This window comes from Cervus canadensis, chromosome 14, assembly GCF_019320065.1.
Source record: "Cervus canadensis isolate Bull #8, Minnesota chromosome 14, ASM1932006v1, whole genome shotgun sequence".
In the NCBI taxonomy this organism is placed as follows: Eukaryota; Metazoa; Chordata; class Mammalia; order Artiodactyla; family Cervidae; genus Cervus; species Cervus canadensis.
Genome location: NC_057399.1, coordinates 29,720,216 through 29,747,343, shown reverse-complemented (window position 1 = coordinate 29,747,343; position 27,128 = coordinate 29,720,216). Strand labels below are relative to the sequence as shown.

Here is a 27,128-nt window from a genome sequence, read left to right as displayed (position 1 = left end):
CAGGTCAGGAAGATCCACTGGAGAAGGGATACCCACTCCAGTATTCTTGGGCTTCCCTTGTGGCTCAGCGGGTAAAGAATCCACCTGCAACACGGGAGACCTGGGTTGGGAAGATCCCCTGGAGAACGGAAAGGCTACCCATTCCAGTACTCTGGCCTGGAGAATTTCATGGACTGTATAGTCCATGGGGTCACAGAGAGTCAGACACGACCGACTGACTTTCACTTTCATGTGTCCTAGGTGGTGAACTAGTAGTGGCTGTTGCACACCTAGAGGAGGGCACAGGGGAGAGTATTATACATTAAAAGGAGCTCCAACCTAGAGACCAGAACCTGAGGGTGTCCGCTATACTGCAGTGCGAAATGAGGACTCTCTCATGGGGACATTATTTGGTTTATTATTATGCACTTAATGGATAATTTGCCATTACTGAGGGCCTCCATGGTTGCGGGCACTAAGCCAGGCATTGTGCATGCTATTTCAGCCGAGTTTTCCCTGGAAACAGAGCCTGATGGAAAGACTGAGTGCAGCTGATATCTGAAAGGTGCAGGGACACTGACAGGAGTGTGGAAAGGTAAAATAAGGAAGGGGTGGAAGCCAACAATGAGTGCATGGTTAAGTCAGTTGCTGTAGTGCATGCCTGAAGATTAACCTCATGCACAAAAGCTCTGGGATAAAGTACGTAACTTGCCTCCCTATTATCCCAGGGAAGGAGCTGGGGTATTTATACTCCATCACTGGTCGCTGGTTATGACTCTGGGGATCATTAGTCCCCAGGGACTTTGCCATGAGTGTGTAAGGTGGATGCCAGTAAACCAAAAGCAAGATGGCGGTCTGGCCAGTAGATATAAGGATGATGGGAGCACAGAAATGGTAAGAAGAGTTAGAGGGATGTCAGCAGAATGGAGTATACATTTTTTTTTCTACAATCCTCACAACACCCCCGGAAGATATGTGCTATCACCTCATTTTTTAAAATGTCACACAATTAGACCTTGGTAATTAGACACACCATGTCACACAATTAGATCTTGGTAACCAAGATTCACCTGATTCCAAGCCATATGTTCTTTCCATGGTCTAATGTTAATTTTGTTGTATTAATATAAAAATAAGTTAAAGGCTTGAAAGCTTCCAAAATCTTCTAGAGCTATTTACATGCTGCAAGCTAAGTCGCTTCAGGTGTGTCCAACTCTTTGTGACCCCCATGGACTGCAGCCCACCAGGCTTCTCTGTCCATGGGATTTTCTAGGCAAGAATACTGGAGTTGGTTGCCATGTCCTCCTCCAGGGGATCTTCCCAACTCAGGGAATCAAACCTATGTCTCTTACGTCTCCTGCATTGGCAGATGGGTTCTTTACCACTGGGGCCACCTGGGAAGCCCAGAACCATTTACAATGTAATATAAAAATGAGAGTATTCTGTTTGGGTGATAAAGAGACTTAAATGGAAAACTTAAGAATACTTAAGAAAGAAAAGTCAAAATGCAACAAAATTTTCAAGAGACTTATTTCAAGAGATGAACTGTAGAGTCTGGCCAAAGAATTCCTGGAAAAATATAGGACTGCACATTGCTGAAGGGAGATCCAAGAGGAAGGAGAGGACAGAGTGGTTTGCTGTACCCCAAAACACTGTCTTCCATTCAAACTGAGGGCTAACTCATCAACTCAAAGGCATTCTAAGACATAGTGTAAAATATTAAATTAAAGGTCTTTGCCATTAATAAATCCACCGGCATCACAATTATTTTAAAGGTCATCACATAGGTGTTTATTAGGCATCTGCTGTGTGTTTCAACACTTAATCAAGTTTGAGCTGAAGCTGCTCTCTGTATCCGCATGGAATTACAGAGGCTCAGCAATATCTGACCCACGCTGCCTGGGGACTCACCATCATCATTTGAAAGGCTAGAGAAAATAAAGGATACAGTTCCTTTTATCTCAAATTGCCATTTGGAGAGGGAAACAAATTTAGCCTGATCCCCTAAGACAAGAGTAGGTTTTGTTCTATCAATTGGTGAGATGTAGAACTCCATTCAGAGTAATCCTGCCCCGAAGAGAAATGGAAAAACCACTAACTCTTCATTCCCGAAATCCCTACTCTATAATCGAGCACAAAAATCATGCAGGCATTAGGGTTCTACTTGATCATAGAAGTTAGCCTAAGAAAATGCCCCTGCAATCAGCCTGCAAGATGAGCAGAAATTCAAACCCCAGGATGTTATTTATAACAATAAACATTTTCAAAGAGTATCAATAACATACACTTAACTTCATCATTAACATTTTTCCTTCTTAATGAGGTTAAAATTCACCTCCAAATTGTAATGCTGGTGCAAAATGGTAGTTTGTTCATTATGAAAGCACCTCCCTAACACCTTTTTGCCAACCTTGCATCTATCACTGTAAGAAAAATTCCTACTATAGCTACTGACATTTCATGGGAGAAGGGATACAACCAGGTGTTAAAATGGGTCACGTCTCCTGCCTTCTGGACTGTCCTCTTTCCTAAGGTCGTCACCAATTATAGCTTACCCGTGATAAATCACAGGATGCCTAATACAACTGACCAAAACATTAGACAATCTAATCTAAATGTAATTGTGTAACACTATTCATCAAATTGTTCTTTTGAACTATGACTCCTGGCATGGCAAAATTATAAAGATGAGACACTTAGTTGCACTAAGTACAATAATTCATTTTACCTCAAATTTGCTAAGAAAGAAACTAAGAGTGAAATAAAAATCATTTTCCAGAATTAATCAATACAACAAAATCTTCCCTTAAATGTGGTAAGAAAAAAACTGGGAGGGTGGGAAAAATTGTTTCCTAGAATTTACAGTAGATGCTAATAGAATCATTCTATCACAGTATGACATTAAAAATGTGACAGTGTTTCAGTTAAAGAGAGAGAAATTTCTTTTTATTTTTTGACATGACTAGCATTCCATAAAACTTCAGGAAAAATCAGAAAAAATCTAAATCATAAAACAAAATAACATATTTGCATAATTATCTTTGGTTGAGAAAATGGTGAAGAAATTGCCTGAGAGTAAACATACCTTTGTCTGTAGGATGACAGTGGTGATGCAGAATCTGCTTTTTTTGAAATCTGGTTTAATTTGCTCATTTAAAAGTCATCAAAAAATGGCAGTTTTTCTTCCCTCAGCTTCAAGGGCATTATCTCCCCAGTTTCATCTTTTTTGCAGAGAGAGAGGCAATCAGCCTCTCTCCTTTTAATAAACTTGAGTTTTCAAGTGCCAATTTTATATGAGTTTTCTCTTTACACACACACACACACAAAACATTAAATATTATATACTTTCCTTTGAAGGCTTTCTCTATCCAGTGGACTAAAAATAAACAATGTTATCATCGGGACCATAAGGTACACAATTTAGTATTTATTGAAGGAAATGGTTTTGCTTCTCAACCAATACCTTAAAATAACCTAATAGGTTGCTAGGTAGTTAAAACTGGCAGTTTTCTGATCAATACCACACCTCTTTGGACCTGTGTGTTTATAAACGGCTTCCTACAATGGAGTTTTTAAAGATATATGCTATTAAAAAAAAAAAGATATATGCTATTATGCAGTCTAAATTCTTTTTAGCTCATTATATAGAATAATACTGCATTATACCAATACTACTTTATTCAAAAGCATATTTTAAATAACGAATTCCCCAGCTTACAAGGCACTTTACTCTTCTAGAGAAAAATATTACATTCTAATTCTAATTCCATTTAATTAATGCAGACTTCTGCATTTTAAAGTAATTATAACTTATTGAAGTTATATAAAAATTAAGATCTATTTAAAAGTGTTTTTTGAATACACAAAGTTCACTTCTCTACCTAATTGAAAAAAGTTTACTAAATATCCAGTTATGTGCTAGACATTGTGCCAAGTGTTGGAAATTCCAAGAAATATCATCATTCTAGAAGTCCAAGAAAGGAACCAAGCAATGAAAGAAATTTTAAGATACATAAAAGTAAAATGCCTCACTTATGATTCATGCATTTCAAGTGTTTTCCTTTGGCACTGTCCCAGGGCCCCACTATTAGAAGTACTGCAAAGCCAGGAGCAGACAGAGTCAGCATCTGGCTTTGAGAATCACTGAATATAACTCATCTACACCTCCCAGGTATTAAAAATGAGATCTACATTAGCTCTGTAAAGGCACCTGTCTCTTCAGAATTTAAATGATAAACCTGAAAGTATTGTCTTAATACATTCTTACCCCTGAATGGCTCAGATTTTTTTCTTCTGTACCTGAAAAAGTCCCAATTACCCAGTCTGCTTTTCTCTAACATGGTCAGGATTTTACGAGTCATTTGTCACACTTACATCTGCCTACCATCAAATTTCAGATCAGAGTCTAGGATCTTCAAAAACCTGCTGGAATATTAGTGAAGATGTACTCCTATGCCTCCATGAGTTGCTTTTATAGATATATATGTATGTATGTATTTAAGAGCAAATACAGGGAGATCTCTGGCAGTCCAGTGGTTAAGACTTCACCTTGATTGTAGGGTTTTGATCTTTGGTCAGGGAGCTAAGATCCCATATGCCTCATGGCCGAAACACCAAAAACATAAAACAGAAGAATACTGTAACATCTTCAATAAAGACTTTAAAAATGGTCCACATGAAAAAATAAATAAATAAAAGTGAATACATGTCTCTCCACCTCCACAGTCAAAACGTTCCCTCAGGTGGATGGACATTTGATCAAGGATGGAGGAAAAAACTCATATACATTAAATTACAAAAATGTATATACAACAACACAAAGCATACACTTTGAATTAGAATATCAACACATTAGGTTAATTAGCGTTGGATTAATCATGCCCCTGACATGCTGAAATGCCCATACAAGTGATTCTGAAAAGAGGTTACATTATATCTTTGGATATACTTTCCACTATCTTCAATATGCCCTCCACAATGAGAGGGAAAAGCACCAAGAGAAGAGAAAGCTGCCATATATTGATTTGGCCATTACTGTGGGTGGAACTGTGGGTGGAACCCTGTCCTCTATGAAGCTATATTGAAGACATACCCCTTAGTGCCTGTGACTGTGACCCTATTTGGAAATAGGATCTTTGCAGATGTAACAGAGTTAAGATGAGGTCATACTGGATCAGGGTGGATTCTGATCCAGTGACTGGTGTCCTTATAGAAAGAACAAAGTCTGGATACACATACAGACATGCAGGCTGAATGTCATGTGGAGACCAAGACAGAAACTGGAATGACAGATCTACAAGGCAAGGAATGTCAAAATAGTGCTGGTGACCACCACAAGCTAGGAAGAGGCAGAGAAGGATTCTTCCCTAAAGACTTCAGAGCGACCACAGCCCTGCTAATATCCTGATTTCGGACTTCTGGCCTCTAGAACTTTGAGAGAGAATACATTTCTATTGATTTAAGCCAACTGGCTTGTGGCAATTTGTTACAGTAGCCCTAAGACACTAAGCTAGCCATTCACCAGTGACAACAGGCTATTCCACTGCCAGAAAAAGCCACCTTATGAAGGAGGAGTGTACAATTCAAGGGACATGGGTGGCTCATCCTGCTATCACCCATCCATGCCATTGTTGGGAGGCAGACCTGGGTCCTCCTTCTGGACCTGTCACTTACTGGCTGTGCAAGCTTACAGAAGCAAAATAAATTTTCTGAGCTTTAGCTTCACCACCTATAAAACTGCAGTGATACAATGTATCTTACCAGATCAGGGCAAAGATTCTGCGTAAAGTACACAGTGTACTTTGCAGAGTGCTCAGACACAAGGTGGCCAATCAAACTACTAGAATTTTGTAAAGAAAGTTGCCCTTATCAAACATAAAGTTGTGTTGGTGGGGGGTAAGGGAAGATTTCTACAGGGAAAAGAAACCTGCCGGACCCCATCCTTAGACAAGTTCTGTTCTTTGCAAGTCATAATGAAAATAACAATAGGAAAGATGAAAGACTATGATATGGAGCCCAAAACAGGTACGTGGCAGACACAAACCTTGGCTGTGCTGATCCATCGGACTCTGAGGAGGGCCCATTCCTGGGTGAGGTGGTCGCATAGCAGTGCCTTTCATGGATCCACAGTGGATATCTTCAACCCCCTTGTCGTGCATACCATCCATGGGCTGAAATATTTACAGGACATCAGTTAGGCACCTTTTTAAGGCACAATATTTCTATCCGGTGATTTAAGATCCCATTCTATAAAGGCTTCAAAATTGTGGCCCAATCATCTATTATCCATGTGATAGCCATATATTTTTACATTTATATTATATATATTACTATATACTACATAGATTTCATAGATGGGGACAAAAAAATAAATAAAAGACTACACCAATAGGATCAGCAAAGCTACCTGTTAAGTCAAAAGTTAAAGGCTTTAAACAGTTGAAAGGTTTTTGGTTATGTCAAAACCTGCAAATAAAAATGAAGTCCTGTTGACAAGGCAGACAAATGTAAACTATTCTTCTACACCCTTTTTAAGTAAGTCCTGAAACCTGCTGTATGTTGAAGTGAGTCCAAAGTCTCAATGGAGGAAGAAAGACTCTTTGAAATGTCTGTGATGATCTATTTTTTGGGTAATTTTTTTTTCATCAGAGGGGAAGGAACCTATGGAAAGTTTAAAAGTTGAAACCAGAAAGTTCCATGGCAGTTGGGAAAAGAAAAACAGACGGGTAGAGCAGTGAATGGGGATAAATACCAAAAGGGAAAGAGGCTGAAATAGATGAAGCTATACTACAGAGGGAGGAAGAAAGAAAAAAGGCAAATGGCAAAGTTTGGAAAAGAAGAACACAGGGGCTGGAAAGAGGGCTTGAGGCCTTGTACGCAACAGACACACAAGAAACAGCCACTGAATGGACACTAATCCAATCCAGAATTGGGCAATGGAGCATGTGTTCGAGAAAGGAAAAGTCTATTCCTCCTCAAACTGGAATAGCAATTTTCAAAACAGCCTGAAAGGAATATTTCCAGGAGTTTATAGAAACCAAATGACTTTGAGCAAGAAAGTATGAGTGTTTGCAGTTTTGGAGAAAGGAAAGTTAATTTCTGCAGAGTCAAAAGCATGCACTTGAAAAGAGGAGAAATTTACCATAAAGAGGATGTTCAGAAGAAAAATGGGAAGAATTTGGTATAAAGAGTGTCTCTGAGTCTGTTAAATAGTAATAATAGAGAGGAAATCAAAGCAACACAGCAGATGTATTTAGGCCACTTGTTTATTTATTTCCAGTAATGTTGAAAAGCAAAAAGCTGAAGCTCAGAGGGAGACGGAGGAGAAAAGAAAAGGAATAAAGCTGCCTATAAAAAGATTTTCAGAAAGTGAAGCATCTGGTCAGCAGGTGTGAACTCCAGGCACTTCACCATGTCCTCACCCAGGGAATTATCTGAGGGTCTGTGGGCCGAAGAAAAGCAGGATGAGAAAATGCAAAACTTGCAGAATGAGAACAAAACAAAAAAGAGCATCGATGGGGGTAGAGAAGATGAGAAAATGTGACAAAGATGCTAGGGAACAAAACAGAAGGGATCAGAAGATATAAATAAAAACAATTCAGAACATAACAATGACCTAACACTTACGAATAGGTTTAACTTTTCAATGCTTAAATAATAATAAAGGTGAGCTAAATATTTCCTTCAAATCTTATCTTTCATTTCGAAGGTGAAAGCATCCTTAAGCCCTCTCAAAATTATTTCACCTACCTGTACTAAGGTTTGCAACTGACAGATCCAGTCTATAATATAATCCTCCAATTAATACAATATGAACACAAGACAATGTAATGACTTTGATATGTCTATATATTCAATATGTCTCCTAATGAATACGATATGGAAAATAAGCATTTCTTTACATACCTGACAAGCTAAAAATCTGTATTTAAAAGAACTCAAAAAAGCAGGGAGAGACCTTGGAGATATTATAGGGCTATCCATGATATAGTTAAATGAAAAAGAAGTCTCAAAGTAATTAACAATGATGATATGGCTCGATTATGGTAAAAGAAAAAAATTTAAATCTATCACCTGAATATGCAAATCTATGCTTAGATGGTATTTTTGTTGAAGCTGGAGAAAAGTAAGGTGCAAAAAACGTATATACAGTGCTCACTTCGGCAGCACATATACTAGAATTGGAATGATAAGATTAGCATGGCACACAAATTCATAAAGTGTTCCATATTTTTTACAAAAAGAAACACATTTGAGTCAGTTCTAATAAGGTGGATGAACCTGGAGCCTATTATATAGAGTGAAGTAAGTCAGAAAGAAAAAGACAAATACTGTATATTAACACATATATATGGAATCTAGAAAGATGGTACCGACAATCCTATGTGCAGAGCAGCAAAGGAGACACTCGTAAAAAACAGACATTTGGACTCAGGAGAGAAGGCCAGGGTGGGATGATTTGAGAGAATACCATTAAAATGTGTACATTACCATATATAAAATAGATGACCAGTGCAAGTTTGGTGCATGAAGCAGGACACCCAAAACCAGTGCTCTGGGACAACCCAGAGGGACAGGGTGGGGAGGGAGGCAGAAAGGGGGTTCCAGATGGGGGGATACACATGTACACCTATAGCTGACTCATGTTGCTATATGGCAAAAACCATCACAATATTGTAATTATTCTCCAAGTAAAATTAATTAATTAATTAAAAAATACTTCATACAGTCTTAGTCAAAATTTAAGGAAAAAAAGTATGTACAATAAGCTGTTACCTGGGGTGAACCACTTATTTAGATCAATATGGTTTTACTTTTCAAAATAAGTATATATTAATTTTTTTTATTTGAAAACTGTCAAATAACAACAATTTGTGAAAAATTAATTTTCCCTTCCTGGGCTGCAATGCCTTACCTTAAAACTGACTCCAGTCCTACCAATTAAAGAAAAGACTTGCACTTTTTTGCAGTAACCTTCCTGTTTCAAACCAGTATCTTCCATCACTACCTTATCTACCTGTGATATCATCCAAAAAAGATGTAAAACGGCCATACATCTCATCAGGCCTAACCTTCAGGTAACATACAGTGGTTACTCCTACTCTTCAACACAAATTGTCACAGATTTTGTCTGCGTTCTCAAAAGGCCATTCTTTTTCACATCTCCTACAAAGCCATAATACCAAAGTCATACTGCTATGATCATCCCCACAGCTACAACCTGAATCTCACAAATGGCAGATTATTATAATCTTAATAACAACTGGGCCTGGGCTCTACAAAATCAGAGCCCTCTTCCAAAACCAGAAGAAAGCCACTTCACAGGCAGAGAGCAAAGTGCATTTTCAAGGATTCCCTAGAAACTATTTTATTTCTATCAAGGCTTTTCTGAAAATATGCTTTAGGAAAAAACTCACTTTCCCTTTTCCTCTTTGGGACCTATGAGATCTTTTCAGGGAAGGATAATTTTCAGTATGTTACTCATAGATGGTATAAGTTACTTAACAGACGTAGTTGGGGGAAAAAAGTAAGACTTATTCCTACTTCTTCACCAAGTCAAAATACCTGCAACCCCCAATCCACAGAATCTGTCAAAGCTGCATATTATAGGTAACATTTTTTTAAAAGCCAAGATCAAATCTTCCTGACTGGTGTAACATCTGTATCCATAAAAGAGCCTAATAATGTATATTTTTAATAAGGTACAAGATAAGAAAAAAACCTAGCTGATGCTCTTGCTAACCACAGTAGAAAAAAAAGAGTGGGGGGGGGGGTTGGTTATCAGGGATTATTAGCCATCCATGACTCAGAAGACAAGACTGGGAAGGAGAATGGACTCACCTTGTGCATCTGATGCAGGCCTTCCTGAGGGAAGTCAGCAGACCCCATCGACGGCATAGGGTGTGAGACACTAGGAGGCCCAGGACTTGGCCCCATCATACTGTGGACGGAACCGGGGGATGGTCCAGGTCCCGGACTGGGCCCAAGAATGGGTCCAGGAGAGGGTCCCGGCCCTGGCGAAGGCCCCGGGTGGGGCATCGCGCCAGGGTCTGTGGGCGTGGACATCTACTTCTCCTGTCTCTGCCAGTCGGTACAGTGATACTGAGATGGAAAGAAGAAAAGAGAAAGGGATGTTTTAAACATGATGTTAAGATCAGAATAAAACAGTTGTTAGTATTTGGTGGTGCCATTTCTGTAACGAACATCAAACAGAACTCCCCTGTCTGGTCCAGATGCTTCAGAGGGTGTGATATACATATCCATATCCATCTGCCCTCCTCTTTATGAAGACCACTTGTTTAAAAGAAAAAACAACTCTAAATGATTCTCCAGAAAGATATAAATCATCTAAGATGCAAAAAAAAGGCTCACTGGAGAAACTAAAATTTAACACATAAGCAGAATTCTAAACAAGCTTGAAATTTATTACTGAATTCAACAGATGCTCTTCATTACTTGGGCACCTTACAAGTCATTAACCGCCCCCCCCAAAGCCGTTAAAATACAAAATTCCTAAAGATGTACCCAACCAAGATCCACTTGCATAAGTCAATGGGCGTTCAAACTTCTCAGAGAATTCTAGTCAAAAGGGGGGAAAAGTACAATTCCATAAATTGAGAATGAAAGGGAATTGCCAATCATGGGAAAAGCAGAGGTTATGGGAGTTGGACAAATATGGGTTCAAATATCCACGTATACAATTACGCACTGAGACTAAAATGCAATAGTACACGTAAAACCACAGCTCTGAATCTGGCACAACAAGCAGTTACCCTTACTGAGCATCATTCCCCACCCCTGCCACCTCCACTGCAGCAGAAATGACTAGGAAGGACAGGTTAAGATGTGTCCGCCCACCAGTTAATGGATAGAAGACCACATGTACAGTTGAGGCCAGAGATTCATCCCAGCCCTCTGTGGGGTCCAAGAGTCACAAGAGAAGTCATCTCTGACTCCTGGATTTCTACACACTGATGAGGTGTGGAAATTTCAGTTCTCCAGCAAAGCAATACACCATCTCCTACGCACCAAGACTTCCTGGCATCCCCACTGGGGAACTGCCTCATGGAGTGGGTATGACTGACTCTTGGATATGAGCCAAAATGACGAAATAAGCTGTTTTCTGAATTCTGATGTCTCCATGGTCCAGAATGATCCCAGGAAAGTCATGATGATTTATTATGTCACCTGGGGCACACACCTGTATGCACAAAATTCTGATGCCAAACTCACAAAATCCTAAATGGATTTGTGTGCCCACTGATGACAGGCAGGGTTGAAATTAGACCACAGGGGCTTGGTCACCCACAGCAGGGCTCTGTCCACAGAGAAATGACAGGTTAGAGGGAAAACTAAAACACGCACACACATTACTTCCATTCTTAGCTAACTACCGTCACCTCTTGAGGAATCTCTAGAATGTGAGGGCCGTGAGGGCAAGGACTTGCTCTTCCTTGCTCCTATTTCCCCAGCACGTCCAACCAGTGTGGAGTTAAAAAAAAAATTGAATGAACTGTAGACAAAACTGCATGGACAAACTATTAATAGAGTCAATTATTTAAAAATAAAAAATTAGGAGAGCAGTCAGTGTTCAAGGTATGCTCAAACAAAGAAATCTTAACAACGGAGGCAAGATTTGGGCCAATCTGATAAATGAATTAGGGCTAAAACAGGAAGCGATGAAAGGCTGCTTTGGAATGATTTCGAGCAAGGGATCACTCAAACTGTTTTGCTGATACAAGGGGGTACTAAGAGAACCCCGTTCAAGTGGTTTCTAAAACAACAGGGAAACTTGGATGGTGAATTATAGCCTTGAATTCACTAGAGAGCCAAATGTTATTATTTTTTCTTTGTGATTAACAAAGCAGGCAGAAGTAACCTTTTTTTTGGCATTCCACCCCCTCACATATACACACACACACACACACACACACACATACACACACACGTTCAGTCAGCATTTTAAATTTAGGAAGCTGACGTCAATTCAGGGGTACTCCAAGTTTAAATGTTCTTTCATGTATATCAGCAAACTAATAAACCCCTTTATTTTTTAGTGAATAAAAGGAAATTGCTTACTTCCTGTTATGGTTTACCTTGAAACTGGCTTCAGTGGCTATGATGGTAAGATACCACAAGTTTGAACAATGAAGATACAAATGCTCAGTCAGCCTGGTAGTCCTACTTTTCATGTTTTATATTTTAATATCTAACGATTTTCTGCATATATAATAATTTTCACCTGGGAATCTCATAGAAGGTTGTAATTAATGGTATACAGTCCCATAAAAATGCTCCTCATTTTTTTGTTATAGGAAACTACTGAAAACTTCTTAGGGGAAAACATATGTGACGGGAAGTAGAAAAGTATGGGTATATAGAGGAATGTTAACATGTCACATGGGAAACTTTTTCTTAAGACGAGGATCTTTAGAAGCACACCCTTAATGCATGTGTCCATGAAATAGCATAGATGAGCACACACACAAGAACACAAGAAGTTAGCTCAGAGGAACGGCATAGTCTAACAAATGAGCAAACATGCCTCATGCAGCCCAGCTAGGGGATCTGGACTACTGAGCAACTTGCATGTGACTCTCTGGCTTCTGACTGGGAGCCCAGAGACCTTGGGTTCCTGTCTGCCAATCTCAGGGCCACCACCAACCCTCAGGGTCCCGGGCAAAGCGCCTTTCTTCTGGGGCTTCTCAGTTTCGTCGGAGCTTGGAATTGGAGCATCTAAGGCTCTCTGCATCTGCCAATCCATGACTTGCAGCATCTCCTGATTCCTCCAATCTTCTGTGTGGAGACATTCATTGGTGACCCTCCCAGCAGGACCCGGAATCCGTGCTGTCCCACCGTCACCCAAGGGCACCAAAGAGGAGCACCTTTCAGAGGTGAGGATGTCATCCTCGCCTCCTTTTCCTTCCTCTCGTTTCTGATGAGAGCAACTTCATGGTACAGCTCCAAGACATAATCAGACTTTCTCATAGCGTATAACAACTGGGTGCTGTAGATTCCCAAGAGGGGTGAGTCTTGAGCAGAGGCGCAGGGCATTACTAAGTCCCTGCAGCGAAGGTTGAAAGTCCAGAACTGGTCAAGCCATCTTCTCCCTCACCCATCCTCCTGCCCCCTCTGCCCAGAAATCCAAAGCCTCTTTCCTCCAAGCACTGATGAAGTGAGGTAGATGGGGTGGTGATGGTGGGGTTGGGGGCAGGATGGATGGGGGAGAGGCTATAGCTCTGGTCACCTTGATGGGGCAGGAGCTCTTGGTCTCTCCACAAAGTTAACACTCAAAATCTATTTTTATCTGGTGTTGGAGGGGGAGGGGGTGAGTTTTACATAGTCACCAAAGAGAATGACCTGTTCCACAATTGCGGGGCCAACACAATAAAGAAAATGTGTGTGTGTGAGGAGGTAAAACACACAGACAGGGCCTACACTGGCATTGCCGGCGCCACCCCCGCCGCCTCCATCCTCCCTGCCACGCTTCCCTCCACCTCACACCAGCACTCCCCGAGGGCCAGGCCGCTGTGTTCTTAGCCAAGAATTTTTCAGCAGTACACCCTGTCTTTTTTCGTCCTGACCCTGCCTTTACAACCGTGGAGTGTGTGCTTTTAAAAATAAAAGTCGTTGGTGCTTCCCACAACTCCAGCCACCGCAGACATCTTCCCTCTGCCCGAATCTCCTTCCTCTCCCCTTAGCAGAAAGCCCCAAAGCCCTGGGGCACACCCATCTGCATATTAAAAGGAGTTCAACTTCATGGAATTTTAAGGGTCACCAGTCCAACCAGGACAACCAGCGACAAAACATCTACCTTTGTGGTTTACTCCAATCAGCTGAAAGACCCCTATGCCTGCAGTAATACTTAACAACACACCCCTATGGGTTGAACCATTTCAGTGACTTGACTTGAGGACACATCTTGTCATGTCCCCGTTTAAAAGAGGAGAGCACAAAGGGACCACAGAGCTTGCCCAAAGTCACATCTGTGGGTGACTTTGTCTCTTGACTCCGGGCCCATGACCGAGTCAGGGCAACATCAGGCAAGCCAGGCCATCCACCAGCCTGGAGAGCTGTCACTCAGGTTGAGCAAAGATGCGCAGGGAGCAGAAACAAAGATGGAAACAACGGGAGGTATCACAATGGGATTAGGGCGTGGCTTCACGTGATCGCATGTTAATGTACGAAGGGACAGAGAAGTGAAGAGAAGCCCTTGAAAGAATATGAGGCAGAGACAAACATTCTGAACTTAAGAGGATGGTGACATTTAATCAAAGAACCAGAAGACCTGTTTTACTGATCTATTCTCAAATGTCCTGACCCTTTCCCAGGACAGAAGGCATGAAGGATGTACAAGAATGACCAGAGGGCTTACCCCAAGGCTCGGCAAGTCTGATGGAGAAACGAGACTTATCCATATATAGCAGTGAGAAAAAAGAAATGAACAAACACGCAAGCTCCTGCAAGACCAAAAGGGGTTGAGCTGGAGTGTCCATTGCAGTCATGGGCAGAATTACATCTCAGAGGGCAGAGGCAAGAGAAGGGAATTAAGGGAGGCTTCATGGATAAGGTGATGTTTCAGTGAGGGCTTGAAGTAGATAATAAACATGTGTTTACTAGAAACTGTGGTTTTCTAGTCACAGAAAAAGTTTGGGGAAACAAAGCCACCTTGACTAGACAATGCTTCTTAAATAACTATTCGCCGAACACAATAAGGAAGCGTGGGGGGCGTGGGCTCTCCAGCAGACCTTTATCACTGCTGTGTTTAAAGAAACACATATGGGCAAGGGCCAAAGGTGGAATATTAGAAATAAAAGTTAGGCCCAGTTCACTATCCTAAAAATCACTCTTTTAAAAGTTTTTTGGCTGTTAAGGAGAATGATAAGGCTCAGGAGAGAGTTAAGATAAGAGTTCTTTTTATGTCTGTTTGCTGATTCAGACCATCTCCCCTGACCCTGAAGGATTTCTTGTTTTCTCTGTAACCTTCTCTACAAATGAATTGATAATCCCCCCACAAGAAGTAACAACTTCCCTGGAGCTGGAACACAAGTGTTGCTGTTCTTGATGGGTGAGCAGGAGAGTTGGTAAAAATAGCCAGGAAGATAAAAGAAATAAACCCATCTGAAGTTTCGTTTTCAGAGGCCAAGGCTGTCTGGATAGGTGGTGAAATATCCCCAAAGCCCTCATGCTTCTTGGCCTGAGACGTGCAACTTTAAACAGTGCATGATATGATTTGTGCCACAGATAAAAACCACACTGGGCTTAGAGTATTCTACGTGGCTGGCCCGAAACTCTAGAGAAGCTCGGAAAACAGCTTTCTCGTCGTCATTCCATTCCAAGTCAGTTTACCATTCAAAGTTGAGGAGGTTTTAAAAAGTGGTTGCGTGAAAAGTGTGCTGTGTTTTCTGTGAACTCCTCATCATTGAGTCAAGGGGACAAATTAGGATGTGAGCTGCCGCCCTTACTTGGAATAAAAAGCCCTGGGACTGTCCTTGCCCGGAGTCAGAACTGGCAAGGGCCCCGAGGCAGATCTGTTCAGGACAAGAGAGAACAACCAACTTCAAGGGCTAATTACAGCCTCATGAGCCCCAGGCGCTGCCTCAACAAGAGCTGGGCTCTTGACTCTACCACCTTGGACATACCATGAGCTGCCTTCTCAGAAGCATCTACCTGTGATGCAACTGGATGATCTCTTCGGTGAGGACAGCCAATGTTTCCACAAAGGAAAGATTCTTTTAAGCAGGGTATTTATGAGAAAACCCAAAGTACTAGAAGCCCCTCAACAACAAAGCCCTCCAGTAGAGAGCACCTGTCTAACCCCCAATCTTGTGGCCACAGGTAATCACAGATAACTATCACTTCTCAAATTCAGCTCAACCCAAACTGCTAGGCAACTGGTCAAAACCCAAAAAGACAAACCAACAAGCTAGTAGCAAAGCGTGACACGCCTGAAATCTAATTTGTGTACACACACACCCATCCTTCCTAGGTTCTGTTAGGACCCTCTGCAAGGCAACCTCATCTGGGATGCCGATAAGAATCAATGATAGCCACTTCCTTCTCTGTTAGCTAAGATAATTTTATTTACACACTAAACACGTATATATTTTAAAAACTTTTTCTGGTTGACATGGCGCACGCTGACTGAGCAGTAAAACTTGACCATTATATGCTGAACGAAACTTGGTTATGTGACAGACGAGCTTTGATATGCCCAACTTTCACAGCAGCAACAAAAATTCAAGCACAAACCCTTCAAGTTCATTGCAGTTAAAATGAAAAATGGCCATTTACAGTGTTAATAATTAATGCTATTAAAAAATAAATCACAGAGTAGTTTATTTGACCTTTGAATTTAAAATTCTCTTACAAAACAGGTGTAACAGCAGCCAGCTACAACATCAATTTTGATACAAAGCAAATAAAATATTCCACATGAAAACACTTTGTGAGCTATCGCAGAAAAATGTACATCATCACGCGGATCCTTCTAAAGGCTTCAATTTCCAACCTCGACTTGAATTCACAATCTGCTAAATAACTCTCCTTTTTGTTCATGAATTCTGTTGCTCCAAACTTCTGAGAGAAGACTCCAAACCATGCCGGATAAAAAATTCATGCTTCCCCATGGAAAGCAAGTCTTTCTACCTTTTCCAACTTTATCTTTTGAAAATTCTTCCAACTGGAACCTCTTGCTCTGGGCAAGCAGGTCAAAACTGGTACATTGGTCTTCTCACAGTTTTTTTTCAGCTCGGTGCCTGTGATCTCAGGACTTCTTCCGATCTCAGATGATCAGTTCCCAGCGCCCTCACCCCTGGCCTCCTCCGGCCACAATCCTACCCCGTCACGAAGAATATCTGCCCTGTGGACTCAAGAGAGCTCACCCAGATCTCTCCCTGTATCACGTGATCTGTGCGGTTTACAATTCACTATTCACACATGTTCAGGCACGTTCTTTAAAAGACATAAATTCTCAATTGCAGATCATTCATTTTTTATGGACTTATAGACTTCACTTAATAGCATTTTAGTACATGTAGGAATACAGCACAACAGAAAACTGCCAAACAGTTGCAAATATTTGCAATGTTATTACTTGCCCAGCTTTCCTCATGGAGATTTAAGTTTCAAGTTCAATGACTTAACTCCTAGTAGGATGGTCAAAACTGGACAATACAGTCTCAAGTAGGTAAAGAAATATACAGTTACCCTAAACAAGAAAATACAATCCTAACATAAACTGATATAGAATTTCCCTTAGACTTCTGTTCACCTGTAAAATAACATACCCCAGTGTTTTCTGGTCAGAGGTTTTTTTTTTTTTCTTTTTTTAAGTAATTTTAATCCCCCAATTCTGAATTCAGTTTAAACAAAATGACAAAAGGAGAGGGGACTTATTATTTAATAGTTTCTAAACCTCAAATTTATTTTAACTTCTATCAACTTCATTCATCGATCTATAAAAGGGTCACCCCATATTTAAATTAGGTCAGTTTCTAAAACATTTTTAAAATATTAGTGCTTGCAGAGAGGTAAATGATATATAGGTGGAAGACTGATGCCTACACACCTAACACTACATAGAATATTGTGTTATTTTTAAAGGTATAAAATTCTACAGGCGTATTTCCTAATTGATAACTGTTTGAATGTTCTGAAAGTCTCATATCTAATAAAACATCACAATTCACAGTAGGCTTCAGTTACATAATAATGTATAATGAAGTCCAGAAGGCCACCACTTATGTTAATATTTCAGTCAAAAATCCTGTATTTCGTATCTAAAGCATCACTCTAAATGAGTGAATTAATGACTTGTTCTCTCATAATTAAAATTAAATAATGTTTATATCCAACAATCAAAAAATTCAGCTATGTAGCTCCTGAATTTCATCAGTTGTGCTATATGTTTTGATAAGTATAAGTATTAAAGTATCTTTGACTGTATATTTAAAATTTCTAATATATCTAAACACTTTCAAAGAAAAGGGCTATATTAATATGAAGGGGAAAAGTAAAAATAAACAGTAATTAAGTTGCAAAATTTTCCAAACCCTGGTTGCAAGATCCCACTTAACTAGGTGATAAATATCTTTTAGGCAAATAAATATGCTATGCTTCATATTGACTCTGGCAGAACTAAGTTCTAAGACTTCTATATTCCCTGGTATAGTCATGACTTTCTATGTAGAAAAAGTAAACATCCCAGGCCTTCCTAAATACTCTACCAAATAACTGGCCACCACCTGTATTTTCTATTTTCAACTACTCATAGAATGATCCATGACTTTATTAACTGGCTAGAGATTAAAGTTCCATAAACAAACACTTCCAAAGATGACAGAAAATTCAGCATCCACTATTGTTCAAAACCACCTACAGAATATGTTTAAGAAAAAGGAACAATTCAGATGATCATTCTTTCATAGAAAAAAAAAATGAACAGGAAAAAAATCAGAAGCAGCTCCCGAAAAATGGCTTTTCACATTAGGGAATTTTTTTCATCTGTTCACCAGAAATACTGCAGAAAAGTGACTCATTTATATAAAGTTTCTAAGGCCACTCGTGTTAAGCAACAAATTGTCCCTGACTTCTCTAAAATCATCCTGACCAGAAACAGTGAAAATCAAAACTTTCGGTGACTAAATCAGGTCTGACCAATCTCAATATGCTAGTGTAGGGAAACACTCCTTAGCATTATATTTATGACAATTCATTTCTCATGGCACCATGTCAAGATGTCAAAAACAGTGATTTATTATTTCTCTGGAGTATCAAAAAGCTGCTGACCTAGGAGAGTTTGACAAAGGCCTTGTTTACAAAGGAAGACTTCTAAAGGAAAAAAAAAAACTCAACACGAAAACACTGGAGGATGGCACCACTTTTATAATATATGAAAGTCTTCTCTTTCATGGTCTTGTTTCAATACATAATAAGGCCTTAAAACGAAATGTCAAGATATTACCGGAATATAAAGGGTACCACAATGATCTCTGAGAAAAGCATGAGATGTGCTTTTATGTTATCTTAAACTTCATCAAAGAAAAAAGTTTTAAATAATTATTTCTTTGCCGAAGTGTTCCCTTCTAGTTATAGCGCCAGAAATATTTTAAACAGAACCCAAACATTAACAATATAACAGAAGCAAAGGCATTTTTGGTTTTTTTTTTTTTTTTGTCAATTCCAAGCCTCAGGTGTTGGTCAAAGCACTTTTTAAGAAACTTGACGAGAAATGCTCAAAAACCACTTAAAAAAACTGAACAAAAGAAAAGATCTAAGGCTGCTTTGAACACACTCTGGCGGTGAATATTTTCTGTGAAACCCCACAGGGCAGCTAGTCCCCGAGTTGGGGTGTAACTGATGTCACTCAGGAGAAGAAAGCTTCAATGAAGGAGGCGCCCTCTCACCTCTGCCAATTTTTTAAGGGTTCAGATACCCCAAATTCCTCTGATTTATTTTACAATGTTCTCCACCAATACGACTTTTCTCTTTAATGCCCCCAACAAGGTAGAGCAGTAGTTGTACACAGGTTTGCTTTTCTACTTTAAGTCACATCCATAAATATCTTATGAACCTAATGGGTATCTCCAAATCTCTTCCCACCAGCAAACATTCAAGTTGTTAGGGAGCTTTAAAAAAAAAAAAAAATGTCTAGGAGAATAAAAGGGCAATTAGATTCCTAAAAGAGAAAAGTGTGTTTTCTTTGCATAACAATTCACCAACTTGGATTCAAACCTGCCACACCTCTTAACAATTCACCAGGAAGCTAGAGGTAAGCTAGAAGCCTAGCACGTCTAGTATAGGCAAACAAGCCTTGGGCAATGGTCCTGCAAATAAAATAATACTGAAACATTTGAATGTGCCAATGTAAGTATATACACACAACAACACTGGGCATGGCTTTTGTTTCAGTGCAGTTCTCAGAGGTTTCTGAGTCTTACTGACTCAGGTTTCTGAGTTAGATAGAAATTTTCTTCCATTCAGTAACGAAAACAGCAATCTTTCTGTGCCAACAAGCATGGCACATCCAGGTGTAAATTAAAAAGTCCTTTGACGTGGAAGTTGAAATTTTAACTCTGCTACTGATGTACAGAGACGTTAAAAATAACCACTCAGTGCAGTAGACAAACGTGTATCCTTGATGTCTTCCTTATGCTCTAACATCACACACAGTTAGGGACACAGTCTGCATAATAACCAGGAGATTAAGGATAGCACCTCTCAATAATATACTCACCCAGGTCGCTTTACTTTTTCAAATGCACCAAGCTCCATTAGGTCGACAACGGAAAGAAGAAAAAGGAGGGAGGGGGGGAACCTTGCAAAACTCTCCCAAAAGTTATATAAACAAAGGAGGGGAGAAGCCCAGTATGGGCTTTGCACCCGTGTGCTACTAAAATTACATAACACCCGCTGCAGACATTAAAGAAGGAATGGATCCTGCACTTCTGCACAACCCCCCCCCGCCCCCTCGACTCCCATGCCTGCCTTCTGCTCTTCAAAAACCCAAACGCCTGGCAGGACCAAGCGGACGACTTCGAATATTTAATTTCTGGAGTAAATCCGGCGAAAGCTGGCGGCACGTTTAGGCCTGAAGTTTGAGCGTGCCACAGCCCCGGGGCACAGCGACTCCACTCTCCGGACCCGGAGGAGAAAGAACTGACAACGGACAGCAGCCAGCAAGGCCTTCTTCCCCTCGCGGTGCCTCCCGCTGGAAAGTTTTCCACGCGATCGATCGGAGGGCCGGGAGCCGGCTTCCCCCGCCCGCCTGACTTTGCAAGAAAGCCTGACCGGGAGACCGGAGGGGGCCGGGAGGGAAAGAACTGGAAAGCCCCGCACCCGGCGGGCGGCGGAGGCTCAGGCTCCTTACCTGGGGGACTCGGAACAAAAAGAGGCACGGGGCTCGCCTAGCCTGCTGTGGCGGCCCTGCCGGCTGCCCGGAGCGGGTCTCCCCGCCCAAGCCCTAGGCCGGCGCTGGAGCCCGCGGCCCGGCCCCCGCAGCCGCTGCCGCTTCCTCCCTCGCGCGCGTCATGTCACGGCGATCAAACATGTCTGTGTGCGCTTCGCTGCTGTGACTTCCTGATTCTCCGCTGCTCGCGCGCGCACACTCACAGCCACACGCACACGCCACCCCCACCGCTCCTCCACCACCAAACCTCGCCTTGTCCTCCCTCGGCTCCCGGGCAGGGCACGAGCTGGAGCAGCTGCCCTCGCCGCTGCTCGCGACGCACCGGCCCCAGCGCGCACAACACACACTCACACTCACGCGCAGACACACTCGCGCCTGCCCCGAGGGCGCCGAGACGCGAGCTGCGGGAGCTCGCCGCCCCCTCCCACCCTCCCTCCTTCCTTAGTCTCCCTGCCAAACTTTTTTTTTCCTGCCTGATCCACGTCCAACTTCCCTCCACCCGCCACCCCCCCCACCCCCCACCAGCAGTCCGGCCAGCCCCGGGCTCACCAGGATCTCGGCTGCAAACTGCAACCAGGATAAAAATAATAATGCAATCCAGGCGGTGGAGGCGGGGGCGAGTGCGCAGACACTGGCGGGAGGCGATTTCCCCGCGTGTGCCGGAAACCGGTCCGAGTGTCGGGACCCAGGAGCGGTTGTCCCCCTGGAGCCCGCACTGCTGCGCCCCGCCCCGCGCGGTGCAACTGCGCCCAGGCTGCGAGGCCTGGTGCAGGGCACCCAGGGCGCCCCACTTGGTGTGCGCCCGCAGACGGGAGGGTGACTAGGGGCTGGCGCGCCGGACTGGTTATTTGGGGAAGTGCATCGCGACACCTTGCAGATGGCATGGCCGTGTTTTGCAACGCAACCGGGAGGAGGGAACACGGCGAGATGGAGGGGGAAGGCAGAGGAAGGAGTAAACCAGGTTGGGATGGGAATAAAGCAAACTCGAAAGCAGGGAACAAGAAGGAAGCGGTGCGTGTCATCTCTGGGGGCAGGCTCCCTCCCGGTCTCCCCGCCTCCTGCCCTCACCAGCCTCCCCATTCGCCCCCCACCCCCTACCCCGCGCCAGCCCTTCCCTTCTACAGCGAACGCCACACGGGGTGCGCGAGGGTCCTGTTTGTGACAGTCAGGCAGAGAGGATTATCCGGATCATGGCCTCCCCGGCCCGCAGCCGCCGTGGCTCTCCCGGGCCCGGGTGCTCCCCTAGCATCTGGATGATCGCCGGCGACCCACGCCCGAGGTTCCGGCAGACCAAGCTAGGGGAAGATGCAGAGCAAAAGAAAACAAACCCCAGAAGGCGGAGGGCAGGGTAACAGCCCAATGGGCACCTCCGACCTCCTTCTTCAGGACCTCCTCCCTCCTTTCCCCCCTCCCAGCAGTGTGGTCGGGGCTGCACACCCCGAACTTCAACACCCGAGCCAGCGCGGCCACCAGGTACCAGGGGCAGGGTCGTCCGCAGTGCCCCGGGTGCAGAGCCCCGGCAGCCCCTTTGCCTAAAGGCCTGCCTACCGGTCAGCGTACCCATCCCTGCTCGCAAAGTGGGTGACACCTCCGATCCCGCACGCAGCGGCCCCGCGGCGGTGGCTGCCACCGCCTCGGCGAGCCAGCTCCGGCTTCGCCCACCGCGACCAGCTCTCGTCTCCGCAGCCGGAGCCCTTTAAACAAGTCCCGGGGAAGCTGGTGGCAGCCGCGTTCGTGGGCGCCCACCCGTCAGCCCGGGCTCCTCGCCCTCTCCTCCCGCTCCCCTTCCAACTCTTCCGGGGAGGACTGCTCTGGTAGAACCGTAGCGTTTCCATACTCTTCCCGGTCCTCCTGCCACCTCCTCCCCCAACCCCAGCTTTTAAAGGACTGAGGGGATTGCAACCTTGCCGTGTGTGTGTGTGTGTGTGTGTGTGTGTGTGTGTGTGTGTGTGTGTGTGTGTGTGTGTGTGTGTGTGTGTGTGTGTGTGTGTGTGTGTGTGTGTGTGTGCATGTGTGTATGTTGCAACCTTCCGTTGGCAGAGCATCACTGATTGCCTACCTAGGGTCAAGGCTGTGGTTTGTTGGGATTTTCCTCCCCTTGCCTCCTTGAAGTAGTAATTATCACTATTATTATTAGAACAGCAAGCTTCGGTTGAAACTTTCGCGTTTCTTCCACTGCCGCCCGGGAGCTGTCGTGAAGAGCATTCCACCTGAGGCCCGCGGGGTAGGAGGCGGGCTTTTTTTGTTGTTGCTGCTGCGGCGGTTGGCCCGCCTGTTTGTTTTGGTCTCCGTGCATGCACAATAAATAATAATTAGGTTAATAATGAATAATCCCCGGCGAAGGCGGCGCGGTGCCGGAGGGGTTTGTGCGGCGGCTGCAGCCCGGAGGCCGGAGGGAGGGGAAAGAGGGGAAAGGAGTTGTAAGTTATATTTACCTTGCTCGCGAGGAGTGTGCTGGCTGAATCTCTTCCCTCTCTGAGTCACCCAGAGTACAGAAACAGAGGGAGAGAGGACTAGATTATGAATATGACTTCATTGATGACAGCCATCCCCTCCTCTTCCTAAACTCCGGCTCCGCCCCGCGTCCCACCCTCACCGCCTCCGCGGGCGCCGGAAGACGCGCCGCAGTTGGCCCAGCGCGCCGCTCCTCCCTGCCCGCCCGGGCGCGGGTTGGCGGGAAGCGCCTGTCACTCGCCCCGCTCGGCGACTCCCGGAGCTCCGGGGAGGAGGGGGCGGTGTGCAAGAATGTGGATCGAGACAGCTCTACAGTGTGCGTGGATCTGTGTGTGTCTGCAAGGCGCCGGCTCTCTGGCTGTGTTTGTGCCTGGAGCAGAAAAACTGCGCAGGACGCTGAGAGCCCCAAGCCCTGATGGAGGGAGTTGGGCGCCCGTTATCCTTCCCCGGCCCTCGCCGGGGCCCCGGCCGGCCTCCTGGCGGGAGGCTGGGAAGCGGAGGCGGCTCAGTGAAAGGGAGGGCGGCCGTAGTAATAGCGCGTAGTAGTTTAGGGGTATGGGAAGAAGGTGCTGGAATTTAACTGTGCCTCTGCCTGCCAGAGCGAGCCTGCGGAGGTGAAGGGAGGGGACGGGAGGAGGAAGGCTCCAAGTGGCATCCAAGCTGTTGGTAGCACAGTGTTGACCAGGAAAAAGAAAAACAAACAGGCATCGACGTGCTGCCCGAAACTTTTTCTCCCCCACCCCGCCCCCCACCCAAGGCTGTAATTATAAATCTGTTCCTTTTCTCCCCCGTAAAAAGGAAGGCGGGCACAAAGAACATTCCTGCCAAATCTGTCTCTTTTCTAAAGGACTGCAAGCTTCCAAATGCCACTGAGGGAAAAACAGCTGAGAGGCTGAACGCCTTAGAAATAAACAAACCCGCCCTAAGCCCCGTGTTGACTCTCTGGACCAGACAGAGCACTTTAACCTTCCCTCACCTGTCATCTTCCCGTAAGATATATACCAAAAAAAAAGGGGGGGGGGGCGGGGGGAAACAACCTCGTGGGGGCGGGCGGGCGATAGGGGGTAGTTAAAGCATGGAATCTGCTTTTGATTTAAGATAGGTAATAAATCTCTTATCCTCTCCTGTCCATAGTCTTCGCCCCCAGCCCACATTTAAGACCAGTTACGGTTGCAGACAGCACACTGCTGGCGCTTTGGTGGGTTTGAGACCTCTCCTTCCCATTTTCCTTGAAATACAGTACTTTGGCTGGATGAATAGGTCAGCGTTTGCTGAGAGAATTTTATTTTGTTTTATGAAGTGTGAAAGAATGTTAGGAGATTTTAAATCAGGGGCCTATTATTTTAGACTCAGATGAATGTAGGTGCTTGACTCAACATTAAAACTGTTCCTATATGGTAGTGTTATTAAAAGTATGACATAGCCCCTATTTTGTAATGTAACGCTTTAAATTAGTCATGCAAAGTGCACTGTGACTCTGGTTCAAGATTTCTACCCCCTAGAGTAAAATCCTATTTTAACACCATTTTACTGTTGCAAAATTGGCTCTATTTGAGCAACTGGGTCTGAAATACAGTTCTAGGGTGCTTAAAATTGTGCAGTGGATAAGTTGAAGGCATGAAGCTGTGGAACAAACACTGGTGCAGCATGCTGCATGGGGTCATTAAATGGCAAGAATTGTTTATGTTGCTGGTCCATTGCTGGTGGAGGAAGAATCCTCAAGGGCGCCATTTTCAGGTGGCTGGGAGTGTCAAGGATCACGTACCCTGTAGTTTTCTAAGGCTTTGTTACTTGCTTGTTAACCTGAGCTTTATAATTTTCTATCTGTCCCAAAGTGAAACTCAAGACAACAAAAGATAACACATATAAAAGAAGTAGAATATATTATGCCCTGAAGAATCTATTGTAAGAACTTGTTTTTCTGCCTGAAGTTATGCCAGTATAACTATTAACTAGGTGAGAAATCTTAAACAAAGTTAGCAATGTAGTAAAAGTAGAACTTCCAATTGCCTAATAAATTTCAGCTAATACAATAGCCAGATAACCTAGTTGTCTATAAAAGGGCTTTAACCCAATGGTGATGCTTGATATATTAGGTAATCTAAAGTTTTAATTTGGGCTGGAAGGGGGGGTGATCCATTTCCCTGGCATGCCAATTTTCAGACTTTGATGACTTCATCTTAATTCCCTTGTAAGTGCCCTTTATCCCTTTTAAGAATCCATTTTCACCTGCTATCCCAAATTTCAAAGAGAGAACAATCATCTTAGTGAGATACTAGCGGAAGAGACTGGTCATTCCTTCTGGTGTTTTGTCAGATGGAAAGTAAAGAAGAAAACAACACTCCTTGTGTTACCTGTGTATATTCTTCAGTTCATGTAAAATTTTGATGCAGTACTTAGAGGGATTGGTATCTATGCATTATATGCACAATGATGGGGATGGAAAAATAAAATCTATCACTGGGAGCAGAGATTAAATATAGATATTGCATCTCCCTTTCCCTTCACATTGGTCTAAGAAAGCACCACCTTCTCCCTTCAAGTCTTTACTCTGAAGAATTGTCTTGTTTGTAGCTTGCACTGCAGCAAGTAGGAATTTTATAAAATAAGGCCTACACTCAGGAGAAATGAAAAGGCAGCACATTTCACTCAGCATGAAAAGAAGATTGTGGAACATATAGCGTGAATTTCATCTCCAAAGGAAGGCAAAATTTAACAACTGATATTAAGGAGGAAAACGATGGGATTATTTTGTTTTGCAGAAAATCACACAAAAGCAAATAGGGTTGGAGGCTAGAAGGACTCCAGGAGGCTGCACAGGATGCTAGGTTCACACAAAGCTTTTCCTTTTGGACTTTGATGAGTCATAATGTCTTCTCTGAACTTGCTTTTCTCTTTCTAGTTTGACATCAAGGAAGAGATGTCTTTTTTTTTCATGTCTGTATGGCTACATTCACTTGTTATGTAAGTCGGCCATGGTTGACATCCTGCATAGAGTAGACACTGGGTTTGAAAATTGACATCTAGCTACAACACCCTCTCTCTCTCTCTCTCTCTCTCTCTCTCTCTCTCTCTCTCTAAATATATATATGCACAAAGTCAGGAAGCTTCAAGTTTCATCCAGCAAACTATTCATGCTGGCTGAAATGTGGTCTAGCTTCAAACAGGAGCAAGTAAGACCATTTAGGGAACGAGGACTTCATCTATAGTAATGGAAACTAAACTTTGACAAAGTGAATCAGATGACATTTAATTTAGTGAAGAGTTCAGAATTAGCAAGTGGATTTATTACAGAAATAAACACTCCTCTCCTTTTTTCTAATCAACAGTCAATAAATTTAGATTCTCCACAGCCAGTCCTCCAAAATACCACCCCACTTCTCTTTGTGATCATACCATTCTCTAGCTCAAAAGCCTCTATTCCCAATCCACTCTGTGATGAATTTCAGACCTCTTAGCATGTCAACCACAGCTGTGCAAGGACAGATCTCTACTAGCCTTCTTGACCTCCTGAAAATATGTGAGCTCAGGAAGCCTGGTTGACCTCCTGGCAACTAAGGGGCCAGACTGGATATATTAGTTCACTCTCAATGAAATGCAGGTTCCCCAAGCACATCCTCCAAAGCTCAGCTACAGCCAAGATACCTTCCAAGGGTCCTCCTTGCCCTCTCTGCCCTCCCCAGGCGAAGGAAACCGCTAGTCCTCCTCTGCTCCCATAGCAACCGATCTGTACCATGATAGCACTTATCACTTTGATGCAATTATTTGTTTGGTATCCTCCAGTAGA

General features: G+C 43.3%; 1 protein-coding gene across 4 annotated transcripts in view; it reads right to left on the bottom strand.

Moving 5' to 3' along the window:
• Positions 1–23,454, bottom strand: part of SMARCA2 (SWI/SNF related, matrix associated, actin dependent regulator of chromatin, subfamily a, member 2) — a 175,279-nt gene extending 151,825 nt beyond the window's left edge. The window contains exons 1-3 of one of the 4 annotated variants that reach the window (XM_043487359.1): positions 23,323–23,454; positions 9,820–10,080; positions 6,023–6,149 (exon numbers count right to left, since the gene is read on the bottom strand). In XM_043487359.1, the coding sequence (XP_043343294.1) occupies positions 6,023–6,149; positions 9,820–10,044 (352 nt within the window). In that variant the 5' untranslated portion in view covers positions 10,045–10,080; positions 23,323–23,454. The other 3 variants (XM_043487360.1, XM_043487361.1, XM_043487358.1) reach the window with 3 other exon arrangements.
• Between the last annotated feature and the right edge of the window lie 3,674 nt (positions 23,455–27,128).